At 40.5% G+C, this 17,976-nt stretch overlaps 1 protein-coding gene across 1 annotated transcript in view; it reads left to right on the top strand.

Moving 5' to 3' along the window:
- Positions 1 to 7,658: 7,658 nt before the first annotated feature.
- SHANK2 (SH3 and multiple ankyrin repeat domains 2) overlaps positions 7,659 to 17,976 on the top strand; it is a gene marked incomplete at both ends in the record, with an annotated part of 313,032 nt that continues 302,714 nt past the window's right edge. The window contains 2 exons of the mRNA XM_082000563.1: positions 7,659 to 7,862; positions 17,015 to 17,218. Coding sequence (XP_081856689.1) covers positions 7,659 to 7,862; positions 17,015 to 17,218 — 408 coding nt within the window. The remainder of the gene's footprint in view (positions 7,863 to 17,014; positions 17,219 to 17,976) is intronic.

Raw genomic sequence — 17,976 nt, 5'->3', positions numbered from 1 at the left:
CGTGCCCTGGAGTGCTAATGGTGAAGTAAATCTGTCTTAAAAAAAAAAGATAAAAAATGTCATTCTTACAGTCTGATCTTAAGACCCACTTTAATCATATGATGTTGATATTTAAGACTCTAAATACCAGAAGTTAATGGGGCTTATCCTCTTCTTGGCAAGTCTGTGCTGTGCAAATATACATGAACAAGGGACAAAATGCTGCCTCAGAAAGAAGGAGCAGGTTCAACAATTACTTCACTCAGTTTTCTTTATTTTTTCCTTAAAAAAAAAAAGTGGGAGGGAAGTGTCACTTGAGCCCTTTTGCAAAGCAATTGGTCAGCTGTACAGTTCACCAAGCAAAGAAATCAAGGACTGTGTAAATCTGCCCTTAAACAGAGCGGTAAGAAGAATCTTCTGGTGGTGCCGGTGAGAACAAATGGATATGACCATTAATTTTTTCAGTACTGATTTCAAATCAATATTTAAGTTTTGAAGTAAGAGATGCCATACTGAGAAACATCAGCTTCAGAGAAAAGTGAAGGAGGAATTTTGCTTGGCATGCTGGTATGTTAATACTTATGCCTCAGCGCACATCTTCTAAAACATTTATTTGGGTCTTTCAGTTATTTAACAGAGATATCAAAAATGCATTACCAGACAGTGCAACCAAAGTGAATTTAAGTGAAGGACTGGTGTAGAAGGAGTAAAACCATAATTATGGGGGCTGTGAACAGCAAAATATTGTGTGAATAAATTTGTTTAGGTAATTACCATTGGAGGGGGATTTTTTTCAAATAACGTGCAAGTGATTTGGTTTCTAGGATTTTCTTCCACAGAGTGGAAGTGCTTTAGAGAAGACTCAAGAATCAGTTGTCCTGTTTTACAGAGGCAGATCAAGGGAACTGCAGGATAACAGATTAACTTCTTAGAGCCTTCATACATGTCATTGTTCTTTATTTTTCAGTCTCTGAAACTATGTCTATATAACTAAATAAAATCAAACCAGGAGGTGTTCCCTGGCCCTGAAGTGGCATGAAGTGGACCTTGCTGACCCTTGGATATCTTCTGAGCTCCTGAGCCCCAAAAAAGTCTTTTTTTTGTGATTTAGCCTTTCTAAGCCAGTGTCTGCAATAACACCTGGGCTGCCCTGCAGCGCAGCAGGGAGACCCTTCAGGAGCATGAAAGCCTGCAGAGATCGCAGAGCACGGAGCCTGGTGGCACCTCATCTGTGTGTCCTCTCTGCGAGGGGCATTGCCCGGCCCAAGGGAGCGCGCGTGGGGGCACGCCAAGGAAACAGCGCTTCATTCTGCTGCCTGGCCACTCCTTTTCCCAGCAGGGTAAGGATAGCGTTGGAGACTGTGCTGGTCCTTTTGTAGAAGGTCGCCAGGACTGGAGCCTGAGCGGCACAGCTTCCTGTGGTGTCGCATCGATGCCGTGGCTGTCTCCTCATCTGGTGGGCCTGGGAGAACAGAGAGAGCTCCGAGTGCCTCGTCTCCCCTGAGACTTTGCTGTGGGCTGGTTAGCATTCCTTGCGCACCTTCTGTTTTTCGTCTTGTCGATGTATTCTTTTAGGTTTTGCATTTGCCTGGATGAACTGCCAGTGGCTTTCAGTAAGCTGTCCTGTCCGGAGTTACGGTATTTTGGTACTAATAATCAAGAGATTTTCGTCGGTGTTAATCAGATGGACATATTTATGTAGACTTCTGTCACTTCGGCAGTGGTGTCTCAGATGCATTTCATGCTGGCAGGCATTAATACTGCCTTTGGAAAGAGGGGATCTGCCCTTTTCATGCCCTGGCTGTTTGCTGCTGGCCCTCTGCCATCTTCCTCCTGCTGCTTGTGCAAACATTTGCGTAGCGATCCAGTTCAGAGACGTGACGGGTGCTGAAACTAACCTCCCAAAACAAAAAAAAATCTGCTGTTTAACCTGGAACGATGCTTTGTTCTGCTTCGCTGTTCGTGTTAGGGCAGAGATTGGAGCAGCGTGAGGACAAGAGTGGCGTGGTCTGGGGAGTGAGGGAGGGTGGGATCGCTCCTTCAGGAGGCGATGTCGGTTATTGCCAGCTTTAAAGTAAGAGTGTGAAGTGGAGATTGAATCCTTCAAGTTGCAAATTGCCCGTTGGAGTCGGTCTTCAATGCAGATTTTCTTCTACGCAACCTTTTCTGCAGAAGGGTGGTGAGGTGTGAAATGCATGGTGCGCTGGGTTTTCATCCCCCCCTCTTCAGTTCTGTCTGAAATGCATTTTTGTTTTAATATTAATATAATTAGAAAAGACAATGCTTGATCTTCTCCAGCGTTTTAATTTAGTAACTTGGCAAGCTGGTTATTGGACTGATATATATAATCCCCAATAAAGCCGCAGAATCCAAGGGTTAGGAGCTCTGGCAGGTTTTACACAGAGGGAAATCCTGTTCCTGTATAGTTTTTCTCCAAAGTTAATAATTAAATACCTCTTTTTAGCAGCTGCTGTTATTCTAACAACAAATTTTTCTCACAGTCTGGTTAATGGCATTACTCAAACTGTAACAATGCCGACTCTGTATTGGAGATATTCCCACAGGTACATTTTTCACTCATCTGGCGATAGCAGTCGAGAGGACTTCTCCCTGCAGGCAACAGGACTGTTACTGTGCGAACGAATGTTTATATAAAAATAGATTGTTCTTATCATGACTAGGAGCCAGTGACCCTTGAATTCGAAACCTTGCTCTCAGACCTGGCCTTGTTGGCCTTGGACAAGACATCTGCTGCGTGTGCCTCGGCTGTATTTGAGAGGCGAGAACAAGTAACTATTGCGATTAGTCTGAAACGGCCGCTCGTGTGAGACCCTAGCCTGTGTTCCCACAGTAACAGAACCAAACCCCAGACCTCGCAGGTCGGGGAAGGAGGAGTCGTGTCCTTTAACGCGATTTCCCTACCAAAAGTTAGTCTCAGCATTCCCTTCCGTCTCGCCATGTGTTGGTCTTGCCCACTGCAGAAACCCCGGCCAGCCTTGGCCGCAGCCGCAGCGTTGCTCCGCGGGATCTCTGTGCATGTAGCTCTTCGCTTTTGGTGGTGGTCAGATATATATTGACTGTTGGGTTTGCTCCAGGACAACCAGACAAACACACCTGCACTGGCCATATTTGCTTGTGCTGGCATAGGATACAATAGGGAGGGGACTTTATACGGGACAGATCATTTAAAATAGGTTTTTGTGTGTGTACGTATCATTATGTTCCATATTTATCAATATGAAGCTAGATAGGAGGGTTTGTTTTGTTGCAGGATAAACAAAACTGCACATAGCCCTAATTAAGTTGAAGATTTAAAAACATGATTTTTGCTGTGGGGAAATGTGTCGTGTATCTTACAATACATCTGTGTTTAATGAAGATGTCCTGTCCAATATGTGTCCATATCAATGATATTTTAATCCCATTAGTAAATACCAAGTTTCTAATATTTCAAATAGTTAAAAATAAATATAAACATATATACTTAATAAATTATTTTCATATCACAGAATCATTAATGTTGGAAGAGACGTATAAGATCATCAAGTCCAACTGTCAACCCAACACCACCAAGCCCACTAAACCATGTCCCAAAGTGCCACGTCCACACATTTTTTGAACACTTCCACTGATGGTGACTCCACCACCTCCCTGGGCAGCCTGTTCCAATGCTTGACCACTCTCAGTAAAGAAATTTTTCTTAATATCTAGTTTAAACCTCCCCTGGCGCAACTTGAGGCCATTTCCTCTCATCCTATCACTAGTTACTTGGGAGAAGAGACCAACACCCACCTTGCCACAACCCCCTTTCAGGTAGCTGTAGAGAGCGATAAGGGCTCCCCTCAGCATATATGATGCTTGACACCCATAAGGCTCCAAAAAATGGATCAGTCTGTTGCTGCTCTTATTTTTTTCGCCTGTCATGTCAGTTTGCGCACAGTGGAGCACACCATTCAAGTAAAGTGCGAGCGAGCTCTGGTAGTTGAATTTTTTTGCTAATTCTTTTTGATAATTTGTGCACTGATAATTTTTTAATATTTTTTTTTATAACCTGTGCACTATTTTAATTCCAGTCTTCTATAATACGTTCTTAGTCTTTTTTTGGTTTGTTTTAGAAAAAAGCAGTTAGATGGTCATGCTACTTGCCCATGTTTTTTTTTTTTAAATTTATTCATAGGCTGTTTTCAACTCCTCTTGATGGTGGGGTGGTAACAAAGAGCAGGATAAGAAATTCCTGCAGATTTTGTGGAACTTGCTGGACAGAGGCAAAAAGAAAAATAAATCTAAAAACAGCACCTGTGAGGGGAAGGCAGCAATCTGAGGTCAACTTGTTTCATCTGGCCTGCTAGCCTCAGAAATGGAACCCAGCAACAGCCGTGGAGTATGGGCAGAGTAAACATCCCAGTGCTCCCGCAGAGCTAAAGGGAGAGGTGCTGAGGGAAAAGTACAATAATAAGGGTGAACATATAGCCATCCTTTTTTTTTTTCTTTCATCTTCCAGCTGTTTTATGGCCTTCCTGTTTCCGAAGCGGTGTTTAAGCAGCCGCGGCTCGTGCCCGCTTTGCTCAGCCCGCGGTTAGGGATGCGCCGGGGCCAGGGGAGGAGAGCGCCTGGGGAGCGCGGGGTGCGGGCACTGGACGCGCAGGCAGAGCGCACGAGGTGGAGCAAAGACTGCTGTGGTGGTAGTTTCGATTGTGAGTTTACTTCCAAGGTCTTTGGAAATCTGTTTTCATTTATTTACAGAGAAACATTTCTTCACTCGGCACTTCTCTGTGCTGAAAGCAGCCACTGATGTGTCATACGGCTACAAAATACAATCAGCTTAACTATAGGAAGCAAAGATCTGCTGCGGTGTTAAGAAAACGAAAGAAGTCATCCCAGACAATCGTATCAGCAAAACCTGATCTATATTTTAGGTATATAACATCCTTTTGAACCACTGAACTGCCAGCTGATAGTTAGGAACCTGGGATGCTGTATTTTCTTCTGCTGTAGAAGCCTAGGTAAGCCAGGCAACCTGTCTTACTTTTCCAGAGGTAATAGTTTTGGTTGAGGAAAAGTCTTTGGAATATCACTGAGACAAAACTGAAGCAGTTCCTACAATACAACAATTCCCCTGTGGGAGCTATGACAGCGAGCATCTCTGGTTCACAGATGGTGGCCTCTTCGATTTCCATGAAACTTAACAGCCAAACCACCAAGTTGTCCTAAGGTGAAAGTTTGTGATATCTTACAAATCTGTAGATTTAGGGAGACATGCTTGACTTCTGCTCCCTGCCAAGATCTGGCCTACACTGGGACCTGGACTGATTTAGTTTCTCCGGTGGTTAGATTGTCTTGTTTTTTAAAAAAAAAAAAAAAAAAAAGGACATTTAAATGATCCGCTTCTCCATAGCGCTGGTGGGGCATAGATTCTGTTCTTTTTCCACTGTAGATACAGTCTCTCATTATCCTTTCCATGGTTACTTGTGCATTTTTTTTTTTCTTTTTAATCTGTATCCCAGAAAATTAGCTGACTTGTGCCTTCTTGATACGTCTCCAAGGAGTTCTTTGTCCCACTATTTATTAAACTTAAGTGCCTGATACTTGGGAGTTGGTTCTTCAGCTAGTAATTTCCCTTTGCTATTCCATAATGAGATATTTCTGGGCAGTTCTTGCATGAAAAGCCACTTGCCAAAATCTTGGGGAGTTTTTTTTCCTAATTCAGCTCTTTATTTTATGCTGCATAACTGCAGTTTACTGCTCTCTGTCAGGAGTTGAATCCATTGCCCTGGAACATACTGCGGTCTCAAATGGCTTTAGGGAGAGACAAACCGTGTGATGGTCTTAATGTCTTTCTCCTCACCCTCACGGGCCTCTACCTCTTGTGCTCTTACACACTGTGTATCGACCCGCAATATTTTGGCTTCACGTGATTTAGCATTGGTAGATGAATAAGGAAGCCATTGAAATGTTTATGCTCTTTATTGAGTTAAGGTGCTTTGGAGAGCAGCATTAATCTACAGTTCAGTGAAGCAGTAAAAAAATGAAATACTCCCTGAAGAGTTTTCTTTTGTAAATCGAGCCTTGCATTAAGCTGCTGTGAACTGGCATGCCTTCAGATTTTTGAATGCACTGTTTTTGTCTTCATTAGTAATTATAGCTGAGGGTAATAACACTGGAATTGTCCTTCATCAGAAATAACATAAGACTTGATGATGTGGGTGTGTGATGCACCTTGACCTCAAGCTTTAGGTCTGCCTGGCCGCTGCCTGTCCTCTGGTGTGAATGCTGGCTCCGACATACGGTCACCTTAAAATGCTCAATTACAGCAGTAGCCTTTTATGCCTGCTTTGTAATCACTGTGGTATGAATGACTGGACGACGAAGAGGAATGAATAATCTGGTTGTGATATTTAGTTGGCTCAAATTAAATTGTGAAACACGGCAATAAAAAATGTTCTATTAGTCTCAGCTGTTGTTTGATTGTGTTTACTTTGGGGGAACCGACTGTCAGACCATTATAGAAAACATACATTTGGATATCTCAGTACAGTCACCTGGTATATAAGTGACCTTGGTAAAGTTAGTTCACTCACTGTGCTTTAGTGTCATTTTTTAATGTAGGCTGACAGTGAAATTGGTGGTTGTTTTTCTTCTTTTTTTTCTTTTAACTGAGGATTTTTTAAAATTAAAAAGCAGAGAAGTTGTCTTGGGAGGTTTCTTATTGAAAATATGAAAAATAATGTTTATGTTTTTCTGGCCTCTGAAAACTGGAAAAGTATATGGTACAGAGCACTGCAAAATTTATGGTGGTATTTTCAATTTTTTCTAGTATAAATTGTTTTCCCCATCTTTTGATAGAATAGCAATTTTCATTTGCTGAAGAAGCTTTTAGTGAGTGCGGCAAAATAAGTCTTCTACTGCTGTAGTTGGAAAAAGCCAGAAGGAAAATGTTCTGCTCTTCCTACTGTGAGACTTCTGAATACAAATGTCCTTACGTTGGAATAAACATTACTTTCATTTTGGCCTAATCTATACCACAGATTAAAAACATTTCTAAAATCTGTATTTGAGCATGTTCAATAGAAAGATTTTGGTAGTGTTGGTACTAAAGGGTGTCGTATGAGCCACAAACCACAAAGCAGCATCTGCATCTGTCTGGCTCCCTGTAGTATTTCATTTTTTGGTTGATTCTGGTATTTTAAAATACTGTCAATTATCGAAGTACAGTTTTTCGATGTACAGGATGATGTTAGTTTAGCACCTGTATTAATTTCCTGAAATGTCTTTTTGTACTGTGAGAAGTAGCTTTCAAAGCCAGATCTAGTTCTAAGCACAGTTTAGAACAGTGCTGTTCAGCAGAGAACCTGGTAATTACGCTGGGGTTTCCTGGATCCTCTGGGAGGTTGACCTTTCTTCCCAGGCACACCCATCTTCCTTTTTATTACTCTTTTTCCTTCTCCTGTCCTTCTTCCTCTTCTGTAGTAAATTGGTAGCCAGTTTTATTTCCATTATGCTCTGCATACCCACATAAGTTACAGGAGGAAATAAAAGGAGGATAAAACATATAACTTCATTGTTAAATACATGTTACTTGCAAGAAAACAAAACTTGTGGCTGATTCATTTTTAAGACTTCAACTATAACTTATCTTTTTCTCTTTCTCCTTTGTGTTGGCAGGATAAAAAAACTTGAACATGCCTCGTAGCCCAACATCAAGTGAAGATGAAATGGCACAAAGCTTTTCTGACTATTCTGTTGAATCTGAATCAGACAGCTCCAAAGAAGAAACTATTTATGACACAATTAGAGCAACTGCAGAAAAGCCAAGCAGCAGAATGGAAGACAGTCAGAGCAACACATTAGTGATTCGAATTATAATTCCTGATCTGCAGCAAACGGTAAGGGATGTTGCATTACAATAAAAACAAAACAAAACAAATTAGCTTTGCTGGCTTCAATCTACAGTAGATCTGTTCTATTTTCTTACAGTCTTTTAACAAATTACAGGCAAAATTTATGTCCTGTTTTCTTTTAATGTCTACATTTTTTGCCCCAGTGGTATGCCTGACTGATTGCCTAAATTAAAGGCATCCCATCCAGGAGAGTGTATTCAGTATGTTAACTTGATGAAAGCTGTGATCATAAAGCAAAACACCTGTCTGATTTGCATTCAGAGGTGTTTGGGTAGGAGAGAGAGAATTAGGCATCTAAAATCTCATCAGCAGGTGAGGGATGAACCCCAAAATCACATGTTGTCTCTACGAAAGCCTCGTACCTGTAGAATGCCATTGTCTTCTCTAGTTTCTCTTTTCATGAGATAGTTTGTGATTGACACTAGGCTGGGGTCTGGCGGGAGATCATCAAATTCTCTCTTTCTCTTTACCATATTAGTTGCCTTTCTCTGTCATCCTCCCACAAAAATATATCCTTGTTAGATAGCTGGTGGCTTTTACAGCATAAAGGTGAGGAAAGAGAAGCAGAAATAAATTTTTCCTTCCTCCTTTGCTGCTATACCTTTACTACATGGTGTTGTTTCTCAGGCTTCCACCCAGAGAAATCAACACACTCAGTTTGGAGGAAGAATAAAGCCTGGCGTTGAACTGTTCCACCGTTTTTACGACGACATGAGATTACTGTTCTATCCTCTCCCACCTCCTAACTACTTATACTGGAAACATATCAGAGAGGATAAAAGGAACCTTTTCTGATTTTCCTAGAGGAGTCATTTGCAAGCTAACTTGTGGACCTATGGCTGTATCTTACACCCCTGACTCTATTGGATGAAAGTAGGGACTTTTCAACAAAAGATTTAATCTCTCCCATCTTACAGAAAGAATTGAAGAAACTTTTCATTTGTTAGAAAAGTCTGATTGAGTTAATTAAGAAAAAATCTTGGATGTTCCTTACATGTTAGAAATGTACAGTCCAAATTCCTCACTCTTTCTCACAGGGAACTATAAGTTGTGTTTCTTTTATGGCTGAATGTGTAAAATTCAATGTCTGGAATGTAAGAGCATAAAGCTGGAAATGTTTGCTGTTGTAACTTTGTAAGTGAAAGAATCATTGTCCTCCACAAGTGCTACAAAAGGAATGACAATCTCATCCTGGGTAAGGTCTTGGGAGTTACGTGCTGATTCTATCTAGAATCACAACCTGTCCAAGTTTGTGATTAATTATCTAAATTACCCTGGGCCTCCTTGAATGCTGTTGTCAGGTTTTTCAGTGACGGTAGGCATCAGACTTTTTTCATTTCAAAGATGATATAAAAACACATTCTTTTTATGGATGTGTGCTACATACATCACTCTGTGCTGACATTTAAGATCTACATCATACTGTGCTGCCATTGAAGATCTATCTCAGAAGAAATTATTCCTTTCTTTTTAATTAAGTTCATTTTTAGAATGATATAGATTGCCTGTCTAAAGGCTGACAGGGAAGAGCTCTTTTGACAGTGTGGCCTCAGGTGTGGTTGTAGAGCTCTTTTTTTAAAGCCCAATCTACAAAGTGCAGCAGAAACTCAGAGAAATCTGCATTGGAGTTGGGAGCAGTATCTCTTAAGTTCTTGTACTTAAAAATTTCTTTTAGATGGCGATTGAGCTGGTCCCTGCTGAAATTACAGTACCACTCCATTAATTTATATGGTGTGAGATGAACCTCTATGAAGAATCAGTGCTGTGGGACCAGAGCTGGACAGGAAGGCTTCAGAGGGCAGAGCAGGACTGAGGCTGCTGTGAGCCACACGCAGGATTTTTATTAAATCTTGGCTGAAGCAGTCATCACCTTGGGTCTTTCATTTCAGTATTGACTGTAATACTGAAATCCACTGTCGTACCTCTTAAATTTAAAAGGATTTTGCCTGTACTGAAGAGCTTGTCTTGACAGAGGACTAACTTGATGTGGTTAGGGTTTTATTGATGTTCCTACCAGCTTGCTATATCTTTGACTGTATTCAGTGCTCAATGGAGAGATCCAGTAAAATGGAAAGATTAGCTTTACTTGCTAGGTTTACTCTGCTGTTAAAAACAGTGAGATGTTAGCCCCCTGAAGCCCTCTCATTTCATTACTCTATTTTTCAGACTAATAAGTTATTTATTAACATTATTGAAACAATTTTTTTTTAAATTTATTTTGTGCAGGAAATGAAGTGAACCAAAAAATATTTTAGGTTTTGTGTTTTATTTCTTCATTTTTATTGCTTTACTGCTTGCATTTTTTTCCTTTTCAATAAACTCTTAATGAAAAGTAACTCCATTGTTTTAAACAGTTCTATAGCAGATAATCTATTTCTGATCTAATTCATCATCCCACAGTCTCTTGTACAGAAAAGTGAAATCTGGATTCTGTTTTGCAAACAGGAAGGCTGATAGCTTAAATGTAGTGTAGCAAAGCTTGGAGAAGATCATCATTCATGAGCTGTGTTATAGCTACAAGCCAAATCCAACATACACCCCACTTGCTGTATAATTATAATTAATTTAACATAAGAGCATGAAATGGCATAATTAATTTTTTTGGTTTTATTCTTTATTGTTTTTTAGAAAGTATGATCAAGAATATATTTGTTTAAAAGAAAGCAAGATTATGGTTTTTAGATAAAGCTCAACCCACTGGGAAGCTTTAAACCCCTAGCTAAATTCACAAGGAATAAAAGTTTGCTCAACTGCAGTGACTGTCGTGTAAATCGCCTTTATTTCATTGCGCATAGGAGAGAAGCACCAAGCATCATAAGTAAGATGTGCTGCTATAGAAAACTACAAATTATGACCCATTGTAGGAAATTTGTCTTGCTTCCCTTTTATTCTCATTTGAGACTTTAAAGATAATGTAAACCTTGACAAGTTCATACAAAGCTCTTCTGAAAACTAACTTTTCAGTTCTTATATCATTTTTTTGTGTGTCTGCAGTTCAGTTGATAATCCAATGTATTGAAACAACATTTTGTAGAAAGAATAATTTCTTATTGCTTTTGTGCATCATCTGTGTTCAAGCAAGTGTCATCCCAGGCACGTGAGGGTGGGGAATATTGAAATGAGTGACTGAAAGATTTCGTGAGCTCAGTAAAATTACTGAAGGAATGGAGAGCATAGAAAGCCCTCCATAGTCACAACAGATGTGCATAGGAGAGGGGGTAAAAAAGCTGTATTATCCAACATTTCTTGATTTAATAAGCCAGGAGGCTTAGCTTTAATAGATCCTTTATGGAGGTAGGACATATGTGTGATCTCTTTTGACCAGAAGCTTATTCGTGGTGCATCCATCCCAGAGGGCTCTGGCTTGACGATGACCCCTACTATTTCTTGAGGTGGAAATGACAGTAACTGCCTTGTTCCTCCTGTCTTTGCAATAGTGCTGCAGAGTTTCTTGGCAACTTGGGTAATATTCAGTTATGTTTGCCCTTAACGTGAGGATGCTCCATCCCCAGGGCAGCAATGTTCAGTGTCATGCTGTCAGCAGCACTGGTTAGTGGCAGATCTGCATCTTTCCTCCTTGGTAAGCAAAGTTGACAGTCAACAGCACCCAGCAGTTTGCTGCCCAAGGCAACTGCCTACCTTGTGCCTAAAGGCAATCACGTCTGCGCATGGCGTCGAATATCTTTTGGACATGGAAAACTGGGTGAACTAACGTGTCTGCGCTTTCCTCTGTGATGCCTGGCATATCTGACCTCTCCCTGGGCCTTTTTGGTCTTAACCCAGGGTAAGTCTTATAGTATCCATTTCCTTTCAGCCCAGGTAGGAACATATCACAAGTGATTCTGCCTGTAACTGGAAGGAGTCTGGTTCTTCTCCAGTAGATGTTGTCAAGAAAATCTCCTTTGCGTGATACTCTGACATTGATGTCCAATATTTTGTGCTTGGAATTGCTCTTTTTCCCAGACATCAAGAACAGATATACCAGCCAATTGTTTTAAGGAATGTTTTCATCATTTTATTATCAACACATGGTAGTTGTTCCGCTCTTTTGTTTTGTCCTATACTCCTATACATGGATAGTATAGTGGCCTATACTATCCATGCTCCCTCTGGGTTATGTTTAAAATCAAAATGCTCAGATTCATCTGTTTTATTAAATTCTGATGCTGAGATGGGATTGGGTCAGCTGAAGACTTCTCTGAAATGCTTTCTGCCCATCTGTTTTGCTGCTCCACTCCAGTAAGAAGCATTTACTGACTTCCCCCTCGCCTGTTTTTTTATATAGTGGACTTTCCACGCAAAATATTGTTTAGTAAGTGGCAGTTTGGTAGAGCAACAGCTTAAGTTGTAGCTACTTTTTGGTTTTCCACTTCTGCATTGCTTCTTATACTTTTGTATCCTTTCTTTCCTTTTCCCAATATTCACTGGCCTTTAGGATTAAGAATATCTTCCTTTAGTGCTTTTCTGTCTTAGATAAAACACTTGTTTAGTTTGTGCAATTTTTATCGTATGAAGATAGGAACCCGGTTGTCACAGCTGCAGCTTGAGTCACATTTTTGCTTAAGATGCCTCCATTTTTACTTGTGTCCAGTCTGTACTGCCATCCACTGCCTCAGATCTATTGCAGGTTTTCCTTTGCAACTTTTCACAAGTATTCTTCTGTAATCCACTCCGTGACTGATTGTTCACTGCTGCTTTCTGTTTATAGTTGATCTTCCTTCTTTTTATCTTCAGTTTGACGATGGAAACATTGTGGGTGCTGCTGAGGTCTGTTCTTATGCCCTTGATCTGACAGGTGATCTGACTTGCCAGCTGATGACGGTGTGGACAGACTTTTTTTTGACTTTTCATCTCATGATTTCTGTGTTTTCTGAATGCATTTTGATGAAGGAAAGCAGTGCCTCCAAGAATTACGTTGACCACCGAGCACAAATCAAAATGAGTGACTTGCTCAATTTTTTTCATGATACCAAACTCTCATTTGCATTTTCCACTTTTCGGTTGTCGCGTCTTTAATATTAAAGTCTCATATTGAAATGAATAACTTGTATTTTGATATTCTGACAAGCACATTTTGGAGGCAGCTGTACAAACTGTCATGGTTCCTCTGTCGCAGAGCAGTTCTTTGTGATTGACAGCTTTGTGAGTCTGATGTAAAAGATGTGTTGGTTGATAGATTTTGAACTGAGAAATATTATTCCTCAGAGATTCTGTATCATGAACGTTATTGAATTAATATCTTTCCTTTAGCTGGAGCAGGTGAGCTATATTTTTGCCTTGCTTTTGGTTCTTATGTTGCACTTAGTGACTTAGTCTCACCCATATGCGGGAATACAAGATTATAATTGACCATGTGTCTCATCATCCAAAGAGCTTTAATATCAAAACCACAAGTCTCGCATTTCAGCAACCAATGTTGATGTGCTATCTTGCAGCTAGACTTGGATTTTGAGCGGCCTAGTGTGGTTTTGACAGTGTTTTTGAGCCAGTCAGGCCTCCTTTTTTGGTTCTTATTTGAAAGAAGTGTTGCAATTTTTATAGTGTGTATAGCTAGCCTTCAAGACAAACTATCGCATTTTATCTGGTCTTGGGATGCAACAAAAAGGGTGGAAAGAATAGGTCCCACATCTGTCAATGCAAAATAGATTTATGTTTCATATATGTTTCTGTAGTTATTTGCCACTCATCTATCCCTATTTTTTTATATGTTTTTTTTTCTTAATAATAAGTCATTGAAGATTGGAAAAAGTTGTCCATCTTTTTTGACTCAGTTACTGTCTCATTTCCTTGTGGTCACCACACCATGTGCATCTAGTGAATTCTTACTTATTTCATAACTACAGCAATTTGTGTGTAGATTCTGCTGTGATTCAGCCGACGTTTTCTCAGGTCGAAAGCATGGCAGTAGCCTACACGATAGAGATGATGACTGTGGTGGTCGCTGTGTTGGGAGGGCTGCCAGAGAGACAGGGAGACGGCACAGGGGAGGCGTTCCAGGGGCAGACTGATCTAAAATACACCTTGTGCAGCACTTCAGTGGTCCCTTCTTATCCTTCTGTTCAGCAGCTGTCTCTGAGAGTGGTAACAGCCTCCCTCTCTGTCCTGCCTGGCTTCGGGGGAAGCATAAAGAATCACTTTTCTCACTTGTTTCACTTATCCGAGTCTGAGAAATTTTGGTAGGAAACAATTGATCAGTTATTGATTTGCTTTTTACATCATTGATCTTAATTCATTATTGTAAATTACTAATGGGATCATAATTTATTAAAATAAGTGCACTTTTTTTTCTTGTGAATCACTAGAAAAGCTAGGGCTGTGAATAAATTAGTTTATGAAATTACTACTTTCAAAGTGTTTCCGTATTTATTCTGCCATTGAGGACTCCAGAATGTTGTAGCTAGTGTGGTAGAAATACAATAGTGGTATAGTTATCAGGTAACTCAGTTTAAAACAAGCCTTCAACCTTCTGCACAAAAAGAATTCCTCACTGCCATTTCAGTGAAGGTGGTTAAACTATTATGTCCTGTCCTCATGCGTCATATGAACAGACCTGCGGAAAGCAAATTATTTCAGAAGATAAATATTGCGCATTACTGATGCAATGTGCATAAACACTGTAGAAAGATTTCTTTTCCATTGAAATCTGTTCTGAAGAAATTTGAAATTATTTATGTTTGCCAATTTAGCAAATCTTTGAGAATTAGAAATACGCACCATTATCTGCAATATTTGCATGCAATCAAGAACAGACTGAACAAAATGGAACATGTTGAATTCTCAAGGTGCATTAAAGAAAAGCAGGCTTAATGAAACTGCGATCACAAGTCAGTGTTTTGTATGATTAAAATAAGAGAAGTGTCACACAAGTGAAAAAATAATTTGTTTCATGTAAGAGTTTCATATAAGGAAGACTTTCCTGGGGAAAAAAAAAATCATGTAATTTCAAAATTATCTTTGCTTCTTCCCTTTTTAATAGCATTTTTTATAATCTTTTAGGATGTGTGGATAATGCCAAGTCACTGCATAGTGATACAGCACGTAGGGGTTAAGCTCAGAACTTACATCCTAACTGGCAATTTTTAGAGTTGCTGAAAACTGCTGGTCTTTGAATCTGAACTTTGTATTGAAGTTTAAATCCATGCGAGAGTCGTGGGGCAAGCGAGGTTCGGAGCTGGAGGAACACAGGGTTATAAAACGGTTTGCCCTTGCCGCTGAGTCAGCACCTGAGCTGCCGGGCTGCCCAGGAACAAAAATACTGTTTGTCATGTTCTTTCTGTCTCCCTCTCTCCTTCCCTCCACCATTTAAAAACCCCCAACTTTTCACAAAACACCTTGAAATGTAAAATATGTAAGAAGGGGAATGAAAACTGCTTCCTAGCCAACGTTATTTGTGACAAAATCTAGTATCTCCTCTGGTTACATCTTTATATCTAAGACTGTCCAGGGTTAAAGCTATCTGTTATTTCCTAGGCCAGAGCATCACCTGAGCACGTCGCAATGAAAGTTTTATCCCTCTTCCCTTACATACCCCGAAATGCCTTAACGTCAGTACTTGAGCCATATCTGAAAAAGGGCAGTTTTTGCAGGAACTGGCGAAAGACAAACCAAGCGGGAATTTTTAATAATTCATGCCCAGGCGCGGTGGAGCTGGGCAGAGCCCTGTGAGATGCTATCAGGGCAGCTTCGGTGGCACTAGCCACCACCGGTGAGTAGAGGACGTCTTAGTATCAGGGTCTGCTGATAGTCTTCATCTCTCTGGATTAATTCACAGAAACACAGCCTGACTCCTCAGCTTCAGTACGTTGCGATACCCAAAACCGGGTGGTCCTCTCTGCTTTGACAAAGTGAATATATACTGAGGACCGGTTAACTGTAGTGTTTGCTCAGTTAAAAGCAGTTGTAAATTGAAAATCCTTCATGTCCTGGCTGTACTTTCTGGAATTTTTGCCACGTAATATCAAAACAGTCAAGAAGGCGCTGTGAATACATAAAATATTGTGACTTAGAATTTGCTCTTCAAAATTCAGGATTAAAATATTAAACGAATTTGTTATTTGATTTGTGTATATGAGATCAGAGATTACTTTCAGAGGTATGCAGAACTTGCCGGGATGAATATGTTTAGTTCTAAAAGACAAACTGTAACCATTTTCTTATGGATGGCCTTGGGACTTTAAAAAGATGCCAACAGGTAATGCAGAGGTGCGCACGGCAGAAGCAGCTGTGGGTAAAGTGAATTTTATTTATTATTACCATAGCCAGAATTCCAGCTACAGTCATGGAAGTGTACTGATAAAAAAGATATATCCGTTAACATTTTTCTTTGGCCCATGTGCGATCCCTGCACCCTGTGCTGAATTGTGCGGGGAAGGGGACGTCCTTTTGAGCGGGCAAAGAAGGGGCTCTTGTGCTGTAGCTCTGCTGTGGCAGCTTGGTACGAGCCCTTCTCGTGGCCCGGTATGGGGCGAGTCGGCAACACCGTGCGTTCGTAATGCATGTCAGAGGCAACAAGTTGGTTTCTAGGCATTGCCATCTGCTCGTAGCCAGTGACTGCGAAGTGCGCAGTTGCGAAATTCCTAATTTTCTTAAATTCCTAAATTCCAGCTTGGTAAGGAGGAGAGAACTGGAAAGGATTTTCAAGGTTTTCACCTGTTCTGGTGCTTCACATTGTATAGTTCCTCCCATAAAGTTACCCTAAGGTAAATGTAGCTTAAAACGAGGTAGAATTCTTGCCTGAATACTGCTTTGGTTTTTTTGTGTGAAATTGTTGTGGATCAGACTGGTTGTCAGAACAGCCTAGAGTCAAGTGGACGGTTAAAACATCTTGTAACATCCCTTTCACTTGGCTTTTCAAACAGGTTTGCCGTGAAGGTGTTCCTTCTCTGAAGAAGCATATAATCCCTGATGTTTGTGGAATGACTTGAGACGTCCTGTGTTTTCACAGTACTTGTGCATTAGTTATTATAGAGGAATGTGCGACTGAAATGTAGTCCTGCTGGTGTATGTTTTGTCATGGAATTTGTGGGTTTATTGTGTATCTGTGTGTATATTTATGACATTTGTAAATTTTAGAATGTAAGATACTATTTAAATGTTTTTTTTTCTTTAATTACTTTTTAAATAATTTCGCTTTGCAGAAGTGCATTAGATTTAACCCAGAAGCTTCAGTGTGGGTTGCAAAGCAACGGATTTTGTGCACTTTGAATCAGAGTTTGAAAGATGTCCTGAATTACGGACTGTTCCAGCCTGCAAGCAATGGCAGAGATGGGAAGTTTTTGGATGAGGAACGACTTCTTAGGGAATACCCACAGCCAGTGAATAAAGGAGTTCCTTCACTTGAGGTATTTTTAGATCTAATATCTGAAACATTTGTACTCTGATACAAACTATACAGTAAGCTGTATCTGAGGTTTCTACATGCACCTGAACTGCACTTGGGACATACATAGTGATCAGCAAGTCTGAACTTGAACCCTTGCTCACAGAAATGCTGGCATTCACTTGCTTGGCGGACGTGTTCCATGTGTTATCCCCAAGAAGCTTCAAAGAATCAGCCCCTCTGGGAGACTTGATTTTGGAGTTTTCCTCTGCTGAGGACATGGGAGATATATCTTACTCTGTGATTTAATAAAGAAATGTAAGGTTCTAGATTAAGGTTTTGGACCTCTGTCATTAGATTTGCAATAGTAGGCTAGCACTTGCTGAATAATGAGCCTTCGCTTCCTCCCAAAGAAGAGGATCTTTCTCTCTGTGAAGCCTTTTTTTTTTTTTCCTTTTTATTCTTTTTCCCCTATCTAGTTCCCACTGTGCCCTCCTTCAGAGTGCACAGATTTCCTCTGTCTGTCTCCTGGGAAAGCAGTAAGGGAAGAGAGGGTGTATATGTGTGAAGCGCTCGTGCACAGACACTGGAATTTAAACCCCCTTCTGTTGCTCATGTGAGGCTGTGCAGCTGGGGGATAAACTGGGTAGAACTATCACGACACTGGGCGAACATGGAGCTGAGCCAGGTCACACTGAAACACAGTATAGCAGGAAACTGGGGCATGAAACTAGTATTTAATTAATTTTGGTATTGCTTGTATGGTGGTACATCAACCAC

The sequence above is a fragment of the Phaethon aethereus genome, assembly GCF_964289735.1.
Source record: "Phaethon aethereus genome assembly, chromosome: 5".
Lineage (NCBI taxonomy): Eukaryota > Metazoa > Chordata > Aves > Phaethontiformes > Phaethontidae > Phaethon > Phaethon aethereus.
The sequence above is the reverse complement of the archived record's forward strand: the minus strand, read 5'-3'. Positions and strand labels throughout refer to the sequence as shown.